Source organism: Carlito syrichta, unplaced genomic scaffold (genome assembly GCF_000164805.1).
Source record: "Carlito syrichta isolate Samal-C Ts95f unplaced genomic scaffold, Tarsius_syrichta-2.0.1 Scaffold308185, whole genome shotgun sequence".
Lineage (NCBI taxonomy): Eukaryota > Metazoa > Chordata > Mammalia > Primates > Tarsiidae > Carlito > Carlito syrichta.
In genome coordinates this window covers 323,336-341,303 of record NW_007252281.1, presented here as the reverse complement: position 1 = coordinate 341,303, position 17,968 = coordinate 323,336, and the positions used below count along the sequence as shown (strand labels likewise).

General features: G+C 40.3%; 1 protein-coding gene across 2 annotated transcripts in view; it reads left to right on the top strand.

The window, feature by feature from the left end:
• The window catches only part of PARP11 (poly(ADP-ribose) polymerase family member 11), a 35,990-nt gene that overhangs the window by 13,933 nt on the left and 4,089 nt on the right, over positions 1-17,968 (top strand). The window contains exons 2-6 of one of the 2 annotated variants that reach the window (XM_008065182.2): positions 4,302-4,430; positions 5,275-5,395; positions 7,904-7,979; positions 11,618-11,690; positions 11,771-11,901. In XM_008065182.2, coding sequence (XP_008063373.1) covers positions 4,305-4,430; positions 5,275-5,395; positions 7,904-7,979; positions 11,618-11,690; positions 11,771-11,901 — 527 coding nt within the window. In that variant the 5' untranslated portion in view covers positions 4,302-4,304. The remainder of the gene's footprint in view (positions 1-4,301; positions 4,431-5,274; positions 5,396-7,903; positions 7,980-11,617; positions 11,691-11,770; positions 11,902-17,968) is intronic. The other variant, XM_008065183.2, reaches the window with a different exon arrangement.

Here is a 17,968-nt window from a genome sequence, read left to right as displayed (position 1 = left end):
CCCCGCCTGGGCAGCAAGACCTCATCTCTACAATAAATCAAAAAATCAGCTGGGCGTGGTAGCACATGCCTGTAATTCCGGCTACTCGGAAGGCTGAGGCGGAAGGATCGCCGGAGCCCAGCAGGTCGAGGCTGCGGTGGCCGGGAGCGGCCACTGCACTCCAGTCTGGGCGACAGAGTGAGACTCCAACTCAAAAAAAATAAAAAAAATTAAAAAATTTTCACCAGTTTTTAAAATGTGGTTTTATAAGGGCCTACTGAATGCCTTACCCTGTCATTCTGGAAGTTCTGCCCCATTTTAAAGTTTTGTTTGTTTGTTTGTTTGTTTTTTGACTCGGCGTCTCACTCTGTCACCCAGGCTGGAGGGCAGTGGCACGATTCTGGCTCATCGCAGCTTCAACCTCCTGAACTCAGGTGATCCTTTCACCTCAGCCTCTTGAGTAGCTGAGACTACAGGCATGCACCACCATGCCCAGCTAATTTTTCTTTCTTTCTTTTTCTTTTTGTAGAGACGAGGTCTTACTGTTCAAGAGGCCAGGCTGGCCTTGAACTCTTAGGCTCAAGCATTCCTCCTGCCTCGGCTTCCCAAAATGCTGGGATGACAGGCCTGGCCCAATTTTAAGCCTTTGGTATCAAGCTTTGGATCTTCTTTATATAGAGGCAAGGAAGATTTTATTACCACTAATGATTTTCTCAAGGTATTATGTCTATACCAACAAAATAAATTATACTTTGTAGTAATAAACTTTTCAGAAAACTTGTAACCAATCTGGAAGACAGCATCATTTTCCTTGTCGAGACCAAGATGTTGACTTTGGATTCATTTTCCACGCAGCTTTTCAATTGGGCGATCCAGACTGACTGTTCTTATAAATAAAGGCCCTGTAAATATTCTCCTTGTCATCCATAGCATTCTAGACAGGCTCTGCCAGTATACCCATTGTGCTTGAAAAATTGCAAACTGTTTTGTCACTTTGCACTAACTTTCTTTTCTTCGCCTCCTGCTGTGCTGGAAGCGTCATCTTCCTATTGAAAACAGGAAAAGCAGGCGGGCTGTGTCGTTGTGACTGACCTAGTTCGTTCACCCAACATTGTTAAATGTCTACTTCGTGACCAACCACTTGCACGTGTTCTTCTTCTTATTACCTATAAATGTGTTCTGGCCTAGAGCCATTATTGCTATGGTTATAGTATTTTAAAGTCATTAATTTAAATTTTACTTACTCTTTGAGCCTAATTATGCAAAGAAGCCATTTCTTTGGAGTGAAAACTTACTGTAGAAAATTGTGAGGTTTAGTTTTATGAAATGCCTGTTTTGAAAGAAAGCCAGAGCGTATGTGAAGCAAAGCAATTAAATTAAGCTTTGGCATGCCAGGCTCGGTGGCTCAGCCTGTCATCCCGCGCCTTTGGGAGGCTGAGGTGAGTGGATGACCTGAGCCCGTGGGTTCGACACCCACCTGGGCAGCGAGACCTCATCTCTACAATAAATAATAAAAAAAAATCAGCTGGGCGTGGTAGCGCATGCCTGTGATTCCAGCTACCTGGAAGGCTGAGGTGGAAGGATCGCCGGAGCCCAGCAGGTCGAGGCTGCAGTGGCCGGGAGCGGCCACTGCACTCCAGTCTGGGCGACAGAGTGAGACTCCAACTCAAAAAAAAAAAAAAAAAATTAAGCTTTGGCAGCAAAAGAGAGGAGAAATAACTGTCTGTAAGTGAAAATGAGGCAGTGAGGCTTTATAACTTAGGGAAGAACTAATACTCAGGAGACTTTGGGTGTTCCTTTCATCTATTCTGTATTGCTAACTCTACAATTCTAGACAAAATAATTATATTATTCTCTGCTTTGTTTTTTTCTGACTTTCATCAGAAAATAATGACTTATCTCTGCTGCACATTGGGTTGTGGAGGGAAGAAAGTGTCAATTGACAAAGAACTATAAAATTTGAAGTGCTTTAAGAATGTTTAGTGCAATGGTACCTGTCTGTCGAACTGTCCTTTCTAAAATAGTGATAGATAGAATGTAGGCCTGTCCTAGGTCCCTCCTGAAGTTATGACAGCAAGCTCGGAAAGGATTTTACTAAAACACTTTCATTTGTAACTTGGCCTAGAGTGAGATGTTGAGTACAATGTTATGTGGCAGAGCACATGCGTTGCATGTATTCTGCACAAAGGATGCTTTCTGTTTCCCATGCTCTTTTCTAATAGAGGGAAGATGGAACTCATAAACCAACTCTATATCTTAACTGTTAGCGTCAACCTCATCCTTCCTAATTTTTCGGTAATTTTCAGAAGAAAGACTAAATTTAGGTCACTCTTGCTTTCTTTCTCTCTTTCTCACGATAAAATGGCCAAATGATATGACCAGTAGTAGAAAGAAGGAGGAGGAATTGTGAATAGTTAACTGGACAGTTGATCTTAAATTTTAAATCATTGTCTTTATTGTGTGGTTGAAATATGGAAGGTAAATAATGAACTCTAAACCAGAAGCTCTTGACCCTAGAATGTTCCATTTTTCGTTTCTTAGAAGCTAATCAGCTTTAAAACATGAAGGAAAAACAGACAAACAAACAGAAAATAGTCATAACATATTCCTTGGAACTTCCAAACACGAATAAAAAGTAACAGCCCCCCCTCACTGAGCCCAGGTACTGCTCTCGGTTCTTTACTGCGTTGCTTCATTCATTCTAACAACCCAGTGAGGAAGGTGCCATTAGTTTTTCATTTTGTGAAGAGCAGACTGCGACCTAGACAAACTAATAGAAAATTTTTCCGGGTCACTACACCTTCTAGCAATAGGATGGACATTTTATATAATGAAATTAAAAACTAATATTTTCCAAATTGCCCACTAGTATATATTCTTTGTAAAAAAAAATTAAAGATGCCAGAAACCAAATTTTTAACAAATCATCAGTAAGCATATATATGTTTGTATATGTGTATATGGTTGCAGACAGAGAGAGAGAGATCTGAAAGGTACATAGTTAATTGATAGCATTGGTTAACCCTGGAGAAGGAAGGTGAAAAGACTCCAGGAATGGAAGTGATGGTCAAAAAATTCTTTAGCTTTATTTTGAATGTTTTTATTGTTTGCAGTGAGAATGTTTTCGTTTAGTAGTTGTGCAAATTTAAACTGGTAATCTAGAAGCCCTTAAAGAACGAGGACAGGAAGCTGAATTCCAGATTAAGTTAAATTTTCTTTGCCCCCTTTCTGGGGACATTTCTTTATTAGAATACCCAACCAAGACTGTCTAAAACTTTTCATAGTTAATGGGTACTTGAGTTCATCGGTATCATTAAAATTATAAAATCACGATAATGAAGTGCAAGGCGGTAAGCCATAGTGGTTAAGCGCACAGACCCTGGAGCCAAACTCCCTGGGTTTGAATCTTGGCTTCCTTGTTGTGTGACCTCTCTGTACCTCAGTTCCTCATTTTTAAATTTAGGATAATAATAATATTTATCTTACTTAGGTTGTTGTGAGACCTGAATGAGTTATCATCTGTACAGCACTTAGAACAGTACATGGGAAGAACCATATAAATGTTAACTGTTATTATTTTTATCCCGACATCTAGGAGAAACAGTGACAAATTGTTGTATGTACATCCAGACTTTTTTATGTTAAGCTCTTAATATCAGGCTTTGGATCTTCTTTATACAGAGGCATGTGTGTGCAAATACAGGTACTGTATTCCTTGTACAGAGGCATGTGTGTGTGCAAGTGCAGGTACCTATACATACACATTCATACATATACACATACGTATTCACATGTGTAAATATAGATGTGTTTTTGTTAAAATTGGATCATGCTATTTATGTTTTTTGTAATTTTCTTTCGTACCCAACACTATAATAAATAATAAATAATCTTTCCATGCCATTGATGAAATAGTAACTGTTTAAAACAAAGTTTAGATGCATTTGGTCTTAACTAGTTGTGGTGGCATAGATCCGTTTGACCAAATACATGAACAGATGATAAAACTGACATTTCTTGGGGTTATACTGAGAATTGGAAGTGCTCATTGATGCTGATATAGCTTACTTAAATGGTTGACTTGGCATTGGTTTATCCTACCTAAGATTATTATTTTTTGCCTAAATTGTTAAGCAATGATATTCAACATTTTAAATGTTTATCTTCAGAGCCAGTATGCAAGATAGAATGCTGTTTTTAAAGTGTCATGGTGGGAAAGACACTTGCATACCATTCTTTGTAAAGAAGTAAAATGATCTGCAAAAAAGTACATTTAGTATTGACAGAATTATGTCTTCCTTTACCTCTTTCTGGCTTTTCAGGAGATGTTTCACAAAGCGGACGAATTCTTTCCCAAGACGACAAATGACGAAGTTGATGACATGGACACTTCGGATACCCAGTGGGGCTGGTTTTACTTGGCAGAATGTGGCAAGTGGCACATGTTTCAGGTATCTCCTCTCCTTGAATTTAACAGAAAGGCTTTTGAATCACTTAGCGTCACCTTGCTGATACATAAAACGAGTGTGGATGCAGAACTTGAAATCAGATCTTAAGGAAATCAAATAACTTAATGAAAAGAAAAGTTAGAAATTCTTCTAGTCCTTTTCCTCTTCTTTTCCCCAGGTTTTCACAGTCATTTATTTAGAAGAAACGGTATGTGTTTACTGTGTGTACAGAGGGCGAATGTGACTGAGAGTTGCATGGTGTCAGTACATCTGAGCAACTCCAAGTTTGATTTGGTGGACAAAGAGAAAGGGAAGAACAAATCCATATTAAACACCTTCTGTATGCCAGGTATTATGTTAGGTGTTGTACATTTATTTTCTCCTTTATTCTCACAATAACTCTGAAACAGATGTTATCACTCTGTCTTACAGTCAAAGAAAGTGAAACTCAGAAAAGTTAACATAATTTTTCCAAGATCACACGGCTAGTTAAACTGACACTTGAATCCATGCTCAAAAATTTGCAGTCTTTTTTTTAAAAACTCTACCAAGCGATATAAAGAAGACTTAATTTGAGCCACTTAGTAAAATTGGAATAATTTATGAAAATTGTAATAATCTGGATAAAGGGACTATAACCAGTTGTTTCTTCACTAGAAATCTTTCAACCATTTTTAATATGCTGGCTTACTTGTGATCCTCCCCCTATGTGTTGGGAACTAGAACAGGTGACTAGTAAGTTTCCCTTGTCGCTCCATTCCCTGTCTCTGTGACCACAGTACCACCTCTGTGGCCAAGTCATTAATGTGAACAGCTGGTAAATGAAACTTTCTGGTTTGTCTTAAAGCCGGATACCAACATTCAGTGTTCAGTTAGCAGTGAAGATATCGAAAAAAGCTTCAAAACAAACCCTTGTGGCTCCATTTCTTTTACTACTTCCAAATTCAGCTACAAGATAGACTTTGCAGGTATGTTTTTTTCCCTAATAGTTGTGTGTTTTTAGTATATTGATATGATAAAATCTGTAGCTTTGAAGATCAGGATTAGCTGATATATTTGCAAACAGTAGAGTAAATCTTTTTTGTTATGCACAAAAATACCTTTACAGGAATTCAAGATTTAAAATCTTCTCAAACAACATTGCCCTTTTTAGAGGCACGTTTATGTGTTATCATATATTAATGCACGTGAAGATTGTCATTTTGAGTTCATTTAATATTTGTCTTCTAAGGAACACAAAACACTTTATAGCAGTTGTTTTATTCATTGTCCCATCTGTCTTTTGAAGTCGGTAGGAACGTTTTTATTTTAAGGATCAAGCTGAGATGCTACATGAGAAAGTCATAGGCAGCTGGTGATAGTTTTAAGGCCAAAGTTTAGCTGAATGACCTTTCTCTTGGTGTTTTTGCCAGAAAACTGTTTCTTGAGTGGACATTGCCTTCTGCCCTTTTCTGATTTCACTAGCTCTTTACAGATTAGCCAGCCGGCCTGAGAATGAGGCCCACTTGGGATTCATCTGGCCTATATGGGCATGTTTTTAGGGATCCCATGAAAAACCTATTGAATTCAGCCCTTCACGTTTCAGGTTGCTAGCATCAGCTAGTTATTGCTCGGAGACCACACAAGACCTGAGTGGGAGGCTTTCTTAATAAAAGTGCATTTTGATTGCCACACAGCTTAGTCCTTTAGCTGTTCATTTCCAATTTCTGTGTCTTTATGGCAGTGCCGGTAGTGTGTTGTGATTGGGTGGGTTGGTGAAACCTTAGGAAATTTCCTTGGATAAGCCAAGGCCTAAAAATGGTGAAGGGGATTTGTTTCGTAAGGGATTGATACGACCAAATACCTAATGATTATTGTCCCACCAAAGTTGGGGTTTTTTTGCATTTTTTTCATTACCAAAAGTTAAAACCGTTAGAGTCTTTCTCCTAACTAACTGTATCATTTAAAAAATGATATTAGGGGCTGGGCTTGGTGGCTCAACCTGTAATCCCAGCACTTTGGGAGGCCAAGGCGAATGGATTGCCTGAGCCCACAGGTTTGAGACCTGCCTGGGCAACTTGGCGAGACCTTGTATCTACAATAAAATTAAAAATTAGCTGGGCGTGGTAGTGCACGCCTGTAGTTCCAGCTACTTGGAAGGCTGAGGCCAAAGGATTGCCGAAGCCCAGCAGGTTGACACTGGGGTGACCGTGAGTGTGCCATGACTTTGATAGGCATTTTTAGTCTGGCGTACAAGTGCTATTTTTGAAGCAGAACTGAAACAGAATATCAGGCTTCATGGAGAGGATGAAGTTTGTCAAAGCATTTGCTAGATAATTCTGTAGGCCACTGTTTCTGAAAGAATATTTTTTAGTAGACTGTACTTTTTGGACACTTCTTGTCGAAAATGCAGTTTATTAGAAAATATCTTTGTCAAAGAATAGGAATCATATATACTAGTAACTCAGGTTCCCCAACCCTCTGTATAATGATTCTGTTTCAAAGGTGTAGGTATTAGCATTTCACATGTACTGTGTGGAAAGTTATTTAGCCCAATCATTCTACCACTAGCTAACTCAAGTTCTCGCTGTGAAAATGGTGGAAAGTAAGCCCCAAATGAGATGGTTCAAGAAGATGGCATCACAGGCCCTGCTTTATGTGCTGAGATGATCTTGCTTTTTCCCTGAACGGTGATGATGCCAATATGTGTAGAATCTAAGAGAACACAGAAAGGGCAGAACACACTGTATACTAGCTTTGGCCTGGGTGGGTGAATCCCTTTATTCTAGAACGGAATGATGTCAATCAGATAGGGTAAACTGGCTAGAATCTTACATCAAGACTCTCTACTTTGTGGGAATGAAGAAATGAACCCAGTAATTATTGCCATGGCTGAGGCATAGATGACAGAAGAAATGACTCCTTTAGTTAGTCATTTGTCACTGAAATATTTTTATATACGTTTGTGTTGGGTCTAGCCAGATTTTCTGCTTTTTTGGCTTAGGTATACAGCTTAAAGAGAAGGCAAGAAATGTACAAATTTTTGAAACTCTGTGAGTTGTGCAAGTTTTATAATGTTAATTTATCTCTTTTATCATTTGCAGTCTGTTTGGAGAGATTAAAGTACATTTTTCCACTTAATAAACCAACCAGATTTAGCACTGTAGTTTCTCTCTTTCTAGTACTCTTAGCTTTCCGAAGTTTAGAACTCTCTTATTTTAGTGTTGGCTTAACCTAACCATGATACAGGAAGGAGTAGACCCTGCATACTGAACAGTGAATGGAATTAGCATCTTTATGTGTGAGCATAGATCAAGCAGTGAAGCTGTGTTCCCCGAATAGCACCTTCATGGCATGATACGTAGATGCATGGTAAAGTATCCCTGATAGACAGTCTTTGCCAACTGCTCCCAAAGCACCACGATTCCTGGTCTTCATGACGCTTTGTAGCACAGTGTGTTTCTATGACTTACCTGGTGTCTTGTCTTTGTATACAGAGATGAAGCAAACAAACCTCATCACTGGAAAGCAGCGCTTAATAAAAAGAGCCCCCTTTTCTATCAGTGCTTTCAGGTAATGTAAAGAGTATGGGGGGGAAAGGGTGGGGCTTTCCTTTCTCTTCTCTCTCTCTCTCTCTGTTTGACAGAAGAACATACAGACTGAAAATATTCCTCTTTTTTTCCTCTCTTTCTCTCTCTCTCTGTTTCTTTCTGTTTGACAGAAAAACATATAGACTGAAAATATTTTGCTAGGTCATTAATGATCTAAATATTGATCCTTTAAATAATGAATCTTTGTTGATAAAATAGCAACATTATTATTTTCTGGAAGTACCTCTTTAATGCTATTCTTTTTCTTTCTCCTTGTTTATATTGTTTAATTCTTGAGAACAGTTTGCATGGTAGTTACAAAATGCCTGATGGTCTCTGCTCTAAACCCTTAAAATAAGTCACCGGGGTAAGTTTGAATGGCTAACTTGGAAATACTCTCACAGAAGCATCCAATTACTTGGGCTAAAAAATCCTATGCAATTGCCTGCTTTGTCTCCATCTCCACTGGTGCCCATCAGTCAACTCTGAGAAGTAATTTCAAATCTGTAGTGACTGAAGGAGACCTAAGGAAGACAGTGGAAACAGCAGGACAAGAGTACAGCTCCCTGTTCCTGGACCTGGGTTGCTCATTTTCCTTTTTGATATCTCTGGCCATATATAGCCTGGAAAAGGGGTCTAAATGCCAGAAGGTAATAAATATATGTTATTTATGTGAATGGAATCGAAGAGAAAAATACTAAGCATGTCTCCTACTTTCTGGAGTGACTCCTCAAGCAAGTATTGGAATTTCTTCAAAGGATTTAAAATGAAACTGAAAAAGTGAATTGTAGGAAAGCCCATTTACTCCTACTACAGAGATTTTTTTTTTTAAGGTTAGAATAAGGAAAAAAACATTTTGTTTCTTTAAATTTGTTTCTCAAGACTTTGGCTTATATTTTAACATCATAACATAAAAGTGGTTCAAGAATCATACAATGAATGCTGCAGTACTTCTGTGGAATACAGAGACTATTACTTCCTTACCACCTACATCATATCTGCCTTCTTCAGTACAAGGAATATTATCTCCAAAGAGCATGTGATCTGAGAGAAGAATGAGACATAATAATGGAAATGTTTTTGTACTTGTACGTGGCATATCTCGTATGCTTTGATGCAGGAAGAGACACATGATGGGGTCGAGCACTTTGTTCTGTCACAGACTGTACAAGCCATAGAGCAAAGACAGGACAAAGAGAAAATTAAACTGAATGGAGGACAGTAAGCAAGGTAATAACAAAAGGAGAGGAGTCGTTAGGTAGAATACAGTAGAGTGATAAAGGGTAGTGGGTGCTGAATTTACCTGTGGTTTTCAGGAAATACTTATTTCCTGTGGGAATATGCTGCACATATATTCACGCAAGGCAAATAATACATGCTTCCTCTCAGAAAGGAGTTAATTAAGTTCTGGGGGCTACATAAATTTTTGTTTTAAATTTCATCATGGCCAAAAGATACTTTAGGCAAAGTGTGAAAAAATTGAGAAAATAAGTTTATTATTGCAGTTGAAGGGCTAATGATGTCCTTCTGTGACTCTTTAAATAGAACATGGACAAAGAATTTTAACAGTTCATACAACTTCACTCAAGAGATCAACAAATTAATACCAGACTTTCTACTATCAGATTGACAAAAATTCAAAGGATTGATAACATGCCTTTTTTAGAGTGGTTATTGGAAAATAGGCATTCTCTACACATCTGGTAGGAGAATGTCAATAATTATATTCAAGGATGGCATTTGGGTCATATCTGTCATATCTGGGAATAAACATATCCTTTGACCCAGAAGAAATTTTAATTAAAAAATTTTATTTTATAGGCAGACTAGTGAATACATAGAATGCCAAATGGACAGATTTGCTCTTGGCAGCATTCTTGATACAAAAAGCTGAAGACGAGCTAAATATCATCAATAGGGGACCAGCCAAGTTCATGACTGTCTATCCAGACAATGGAATACCATGCATCTGTAGCATGGAAGGCACTCATTCGTTCAACCAGACTTATTGGGTGTGGACCACATGGCAGGCTCTGTTGTAAGCACTGGGATTGAGTATGCTCTCTAGGTGCTAATATGGAAAGATCTCTAAGGACTTATTAAGTTGAAAAAAAGGTGGAAAATGTATCGTTATGCTGCCGTGTGGGGTAAAAACTTGGCTTGTGTTGAACTTCTGAAAGAATACCCAAGAAACTAAAAAAAACAGTGATTATCTGGAGTTGGGGTAAGAAGTGAGAGTTGGACAGACCAGGACTGGAGTGGCAGTCTACTCCATACAATCATATGTGTGAGTTTGTAAAAAATTAGAACTAAGCCGGGCTCGGAGCCTCAGCCTGTAATCCCGTGCCTTTGGGAGGCTGAGATGAGTGGATTGCCTGAGCTCGCGGGTTCGAGACCCGCCTGGGCAGGGAGACCTCATCTCTACAATAAATAAAAAAAATCAGCCGGGTGTGGTAGTACATGCCTGTAATTCCGGCTACGTGGAAGGCTGAGGGCGGAAGGATCGCCGGAGCCCAGCAGGTCGAGGCTGCGGTGGCCGGGAGCGGCCACTGCACTCCAGTCTGGGCGACAGAGTGAGACTCCAACTCAAAAAAAAAAAAAAAAATTAGAACTAGTTTGAGAAAAGTAAACTAAAGACAGGTTTGAAATATATTAATTTCTTTCAGTAACCTCCAGTCACCAGGGAGTATTGATGTGTCAGTTTCAGCCTTTTGTTGTTAACCTCCAACATCATTGCCTTTTTCTGTGTTCACATACAATGACTTGAACACGTGTGATACTTTTTTAAAAGATTTGCCATTTGATACTTAGTACTGATCGTACTAAGTGAATGAACGTGGACCGTGTGAGAGAAATGTGGACAATAAACAGAAACGTTTATTTGAGTTAGAGCTTGGAGGGTTCAATAAGCAGTACATATAAATAAGAGTTTCGGCTTTTTTTTCCCCATTAGTACTTGGATTTTCTTTTTCTTTTTTTTTTTTTTTTTTTTTTGAGTTGGAGGTCTCACTCCATCACCCAGGCTGGAGCACAGTGTCACGCTCACAGCCACCCCAGTGTCCATCTGCTGGGCTCAGGCGATCCTTCTGCCTCAGCCTTCCAAGTAACTGGAACTACAGGCACGCAGTACCACACCCGGCTAATTTTTTGATTTATCGTAGAGATGAGGTCTCATTAAGTTGTCCAGGCTGATCTCGAACCCGTGGGCCCAGGCAATCCCCTTGCCTCAGCCTCCCAAAGTGCTGGGATTATAGGCTTGAGCCACCGCGCCCCGCCAGAACTTTGATTATCTTTTTGGATTTTTTTTTACCCTAAAATCTTCCTTATATCTTCAAGAAATTTTGAAATTTTGGAAATTTGTAAAAAACAAGACAATTCAACAACTGCTTTTGAAATTTTGATGGTATGAAGGGTTGGATAGTTTTCCATCAAAGGTTCGCTAGTCAGCACCTGAAAAGTAACACACAGACATAAGAAAATGTTTAAATAAAGAAACCAGCAGCTCCTCTTCATTGCATTTGTCACAATACCCTGAAAAATGGAAGTCCAGCTTTGGAAAGGCTCTCTGACAAGGATTATACTCAGCTTCTGACATTGTGTTTTGTCCTTTGCTGTTTCAAGTTACATCTGTGAAAATGAGGCTATTCCAATGCCATCACACTGGGAGCATGTGAATACTGCAGTGCCCTATCAGGTAAGCGCGGAACTGACTGACCACACTGTGGAAGAAGCTGGAAAGGGCACCAACAAAGCTGTGCAAATTTACTTTTCCAGCTCATTCCTCTGCATAACCAAACACATGAATACAACGAAGTTGCTAGTCTCTTTGGGAAAACAATGGATCGCAACCGAATTAAAAGAATTCAGAGAATCCAGAACTTAGACTTGTGGGAGTTCTTTTGCAGGTGAGACGATTTCTAATTCGAACCTTCTTGCCGCTAAGAGGCTTATAGTCAAAGCAGAAATGTTTAATTGTATTAATTTTCAGAGCTGTTGAAGTGCTCCATTTTTCTCTTGCCGTGTTCTGACCTGGTCTCAGGGCTCTTCTTCAGCAGAGAGTGGAAGAGAGCTGCCCTGTAAGCTTCGTTGGTAGCACTGTAATGCAAGACACTCCCTCCTCTCCAAGGCTTAGCGCTGGGCATCCGGGCTGAAATCGCCATTATGGAGGAACCTCGGGAGCTGTTGGCTCAGCTCGTATTAGAAGTCTCTGCCAACACTGTTGAATTCTTTTGAAAAACAATTACCCCGACATGCTTGTAGCCATGTGTTTGTTTTATTTTAAACAGCACTTTAAAACACACCTTCAAGCCGGGCTCGGTGGCTCAGCCTGTAATCCCGCGCCTTTGGGAGGCTGAGGTGAGAGGATTGCCTGAGCCTGCGGGTTCGAGACCCGCCTGGTCAGGAGAGACCTCATCTCTACAATAAATCAAAAAATTAGCCGGGCGTGGTAGCGTGCGCCTATGATTCCAGCTACTTGGAAGGCTGAGGTGGAAGGATCGCCGGAGCCCAGCAGGTCGAGGCTGCAGTGGCCAGGAACGGCCACTGCACTCCAGTCTGGGCGACACAGTGAGACTCCAACTCAAAAAAACAAAAACAAAACAAAACACACCTTCAGATTTCCTGCTTAGCCCAGAGTGTATGTTATAGACCTAAAATCTCGATTCATCACTAGATTTAGGTTGGAAATGACCCATTGAATTGCTCCCTATGTGTTTAACCAAAAAATAAAGCCAATTATAGAAACTTAAAAATATTGTCCAAATTAACCTGTTGTGCTGTATTTTCGTTTATGACAAATATTGCTTAAAATAAGTGGTTGTCTGAAATATTTGTAATTAATGTTTGTGGATGAGATTTGATTTCTAATTTTTTAAAATATAAATCTGGTTTTTAACTTTTTATTCAGAGAAATTTTAAACAGACACAAAAGTAGAGAGTCTAATAGAATGAACCTTACAATTTAACATTTACCAAGATTTATTACACATTCTCCTTTTTTGTTGTTATTGTTTTTGCTAAAGTTTTTTTAAAGCAAATCTCAGATCATAGCGCATTTCATTTCTGTGTACTTGATAATTAGGCTGACTTTTGTTTGGTAATGTACATGGGATTTTTTTAACTGACTAGTTACTATGGCCTGAGAACATTCCACGTTTTATTCTTTTAATAGTTTATAGTAAAATAAGGGACTTTCAGATTGTGTTCTTTATAGTTTGGAATCTATGGGCCAAATTAACTTGTATTTCTGATAATAACTGAGTTTAGAAATAATCTGTTTGGTTCTTGTTTAGATGATTCTTTTGTAAAGATAGTATAAATAAGAGTTTCAGCTTTTTTTTTTTTTTCCTCACCCTGAGTTTTATTTTCTTGTTGGAAATTTTTTTACCTAAAATCTTCCTTATATTTTAAAGAGATTTTGGAAATTAAAAAAAAAAACCAAGACAGAACTTGCTAGAACAAGAGCAGGATGAAATCCTCTGCCCCTTTTAATTTTATTCTCTTTGTGAATAAAGTATATTTTTCTAAATTAGTTTGATGAAAACTTAATTTGTGCCCTTCACAGGCCTCAGAAGTGAAGTTCATATTGATCTCCCTTGGAATTTGAGTCCTCAATTACAGTGGTAAAAAGTGTGCCAGTGATTCCCCAGAACATTTAAACTAAGAATTTCATTGGAAACAGTTTCACTGCAGTGATACCCTTCATGATTCTGTGTAATGTCAGCCTATAGAAATCTGTGATGGTAAATGAACCTGCCACCTGCCATGGCAGCACAAAATGCGGAGTTTCACTGTAAGGGCAGCCTGTCATTTTGACAGCTCCCTGAAGAACTAAAATAACTAGTCAGTCTCGTTGTCACGTAGCCTATAACTCACCATATGGGTAGTCAGACCCATGTGAGTGCATCCAGCATCAATTTTCACATTGCCCAGGCCTCTCTAACTCCCCCCACTTCTTCCAGCAAGTATGTTTTAGCCCCTGCTTTGTGATAGGCACTATTCTAGGCACTTGGCATATAATGGTGCACAGGACTATCACTTAGACAAGGAACCAGACCATTGCAACACAGAGATATAGGGATGAGCACAGGGCATCACAGGAACACGCAGTGAGGGTATCCCTCACCCTTGCTGACAACAGGAGAGTGTTTGTGGTAGAGTGAGGGACGTTAGGGGGTACTTTCTGCGCAGATGTCACTTGAGTGAGACGCAAGTAGGACAATGGAAGGGTGTCCCAGGCATCTGGAGCAATGAGAGCCAAAGCTTGGTTGTAAGGGGGAACACAGAAATTGAATAGAATTCAAAGAGAGCAGAAAATCAGACTGAATGGTGAGAGAGGAGGCTAGAATGGTAGTCTAAAAGAGAGCACACAAGAGTTTGCAATAGCACCACTAGGGTGGTTGTGGGATTTTTTTTTTAGTAACCTTAGCTGAGTCGCATCGATCCAGAGTCGAGGTCAGAGTTAGTATGGGCAAGACCATGCAGGCAGGGCCTTATAAGCCAAACTAAGGAATCTAGATCTTTTTTCCTGGGATGCTAAAAGGCCTTTGTAGAACTTGAAGCAAGAGAGTGTTGAATCTGATTTGCAGTTTGAAAAGTTAGTTAATTCACCTAGCTCTCCTGTGGAGAAGAGGTTTAGAGCAGTGGTTCTCCACTGAGAGTGAGTTTGCCTACCAAGTGACATTTGGTAATGACCGGAGACATATTCGATTGTCATGTGATGGGGTTGGGGATGCCACTGGCATCTCCTCGAGAGAGGCCAGAGATGCTCAAAATCCTATAGCGCTCAGGACAGCCTCCCATGGCACAGAATTATCCCAAATAGCAGTAGTGCCGAGGTCAAGAACCCTTGATTTAAAGGGATCACAGTTGGAAGCCGGTAATCCAATTTAGGAAATTCTTTCAGTAGTTATATTGAGACTCATTGGGTGGCCTGACTCAAAGTGGTATCTTCTGTGTTGAAGCAAAAACACAGGAGAGAGATATTAAGGTTGTAGAATGATAGGGCTTGGTGCCTGATTTAATGCATGTGATAGGGTGGGTAGGAGATGGGAAGAAAAACTCCCAAGTTCTGACTTGTTTCAGTTGACTAAGGGAATGTGAATAGAACATCCTTAGGGATGATGGAGAGGGAGCAGTAGGTGATACATAGCAGCTGATGTATGATTTGGGAGCTCAGGAGAGTGGTGCAGACTAGAGACAAAGGTCATGGAGTTGTTAGAAAATGTGAAGTAATAGAAACTAGAGAAATGAATGAGCTGACTGGGCAGTACACGTAGATTAAGAGAAGAGGGCCAAGGATCAAACTCTGGCAGGAATGAACAGAGGCAGAGAAAACCCAAGGAGGAAACTGAGTTGTAACAACCGTAGAAAGTAGAAGAAAACCAACAGAATGCATAGTCGCAGAAGGTGGAAGAAGAAAGCAATTTCTGCAAGTAGCTGTCGTCTGCAGGATCATGTACTGAAGACATGTCAGGTCAGATAAATATGGGACGTGTCCTTTCGATTTTGCAATAAGAATATCATCGGTAACCTCAATGAAGGTGGTGCTGGTAGATGCTATATTGTGTGGACAGCAGATGTTGGCAACTTTTTCAAGAAGCTTGGCAGTGAGGAGGATGAGTGGTGTGAGGAGATAGGTAATGTGGCATTGGGGAGGGTGTTTTGGGGTTTTTTTTATTATGTGGTTAGCAATTTAATGATGGGGGCGATCTGAGCATTGTGTTTGGAAAGGAACTGTAGCGAAGGAGAATGCAAAAGACTAGAGAAGGAGGGGAAGAGTAATGGATGGATTCCAGTGCTGGAAGCAGTGTGATGAGGTGAGGTCCTGAGAACACACGTCAGAAAGGACATGGACCAGGTGGTCAGTGGTGTCTGTAGTAGTTGAGGAAAGGAGCTAGGTTAGAGAGGTCCTCCCTAATCTCTTCCTTTGCTGTGGTGAAGCAAGATGTAAGGTCACCTACGGAGAGTGGAGTGTTAGGGAGGTGTTGCTAAGAGGGAAAGGGAGAGGGAAAGGGGAGATTTGAAAAGGCCACTGTGGAAAACGGGGGAGGACAAGCCAACTTGGGAATCATAGGATTTCCATGAGCATGAGGGTTTAGCTAACGTTGGAGCACACGGATTGGTAGTGGAAACCACGGAGACTTGTGTGACTTCCTTCAGCAGTGCAGATGTAAGAGCAGGTAGGGGATTCATCCAGATTCAGGCAGATGGTTGGATTCTTCCGGGACGGGGAAGGACAAGGCAGCAGAAATAAGAGCAGAGAAAACTGCTGCCTCATTGAGTGTGTGGATTTAGATCAGAGATTCTGACACCTGGCTGCATATCAGAAGGACCCGTGGAATTTATTAGCAAGTAGAGATATCTGTCGCCCATCCCAGACCTACTGACACAGAACCCCTGGGTTCTGACATTTTTCTCCTTAAAAAATTCTACAAGTGATTCTGATGTTCAGCCAGGATAGGGGGCCACTAGTCTACACCCAGGTGAACGGATTTCAGTCCAGAGCATGAAGATGCTCCTGCTCCAGTGCAAAGCATGTGCATGCACAGTTGAGCCCTTTGGGTGTTCTGGGCCCTAAGAGGGCAGGTCATCTGGGGCCCTGCTTGAGAAGCGAGAGCCACAGTACTTTGAGTGAGTTTAGGAATGAACGTGGGCTTGGGCGAAGCTGGGCACGGTTGAGAAGAACTGCTTGCAGTCCTGTGACTTTCCTGGCAAGTTCAGCCGAAGCTCAAGAGGCCCCGGAACTCAACTTTAGCCTTGCTAGAACACAAGATCATGGTCTTGAGTGTACACATTTCATGAGTGCCTTAGTAGTAGGCACTGGCATAAACCACGCTGTGGGGACACACAGCTCAAACCACTGCGTCCCACTCTGCCTTTGACTGGTGCATCTAACTAAGCAGTGTTTTCAACTGCCTGCCAATGCCCATACTCCAGTCTCTTTAACCCATAGTTCTTTTATAATATCTAATAGAGACTCCAGTGAATTTTCAAACAAAGATTCATTCTAATCTGTGCCTGAAAAGTAGTGGTCAGTAAAAATATCCTGATTTTTGGACTGGTTTCTAGTCATACAGACCATGACATTTGGCACTGTATATTAAATTAATGCTTGCTTCAGAAAAAACAGTATAGATCTACTAATGCCAAACTAACTCATAGGATCACCACAGAGGTAAATAGGTAAGCCCCTTAGACACTCTAACTCACTTTATAGTGGTTGAAGTTTCTTTTGTTGGAGACAGGATGGAGAAACATATGCCAAGTGATAGTACAAAAAGAAAAACCAATAGTTACAAGTCCTGTGCAGAGAGAACTTTGATGGCATACTGCTCTCCTGTTGAGTCCTTCAAGTGTTTTTATCAAAACTTGGATAGAAACAAAGAAGGCTTCCCTATCACACTTGTGAAAGATTCCAAACTATACAGGGTAGCTTATTCGTTGTGTGACTGAATCAGGAGTCAGAAAGACCTTGGAAGTTTGGAACGGTCGGTCAAAACAAATATTATCTTTTTTTACAGATTTTTTTCCTTAGTTTTTTATAAAAGAAACAAATGTGCATTATGAAAAAAGTGACCCAGTCCTTAAAGTTCTAAAAGAGAAAGTTGATGTAAATGTTCTTAGTGAAAACGTGCTGTTTTTTTGTAAAGTAAGTATTCGCTGAATGCACATCCTGCCAGTGCCATGCTGGGTGGTCTGAAAAGACTATCCCAATAGGTCAAAGCGTATGCATTTAAATGTGTGTGTGTGTGTGTGTGTGTGTGTGTGTGTGTGTGTGTGTGTGTATCCCATTTCTATTCTGAACAAATGCCCGTCATCCATATTGGTTCCAACTGGTTTCATCCAGCTTTGCTGTTTTGCCACATAAAGGGAGCTCAACAATCTGTTTCCGTATCTGCTGTCCTGAAAAAACAAGCTCCATAACCCTATAAGAAAAGGATTGACAGAAGTGCGGTACTGCCCGGCCAGTGG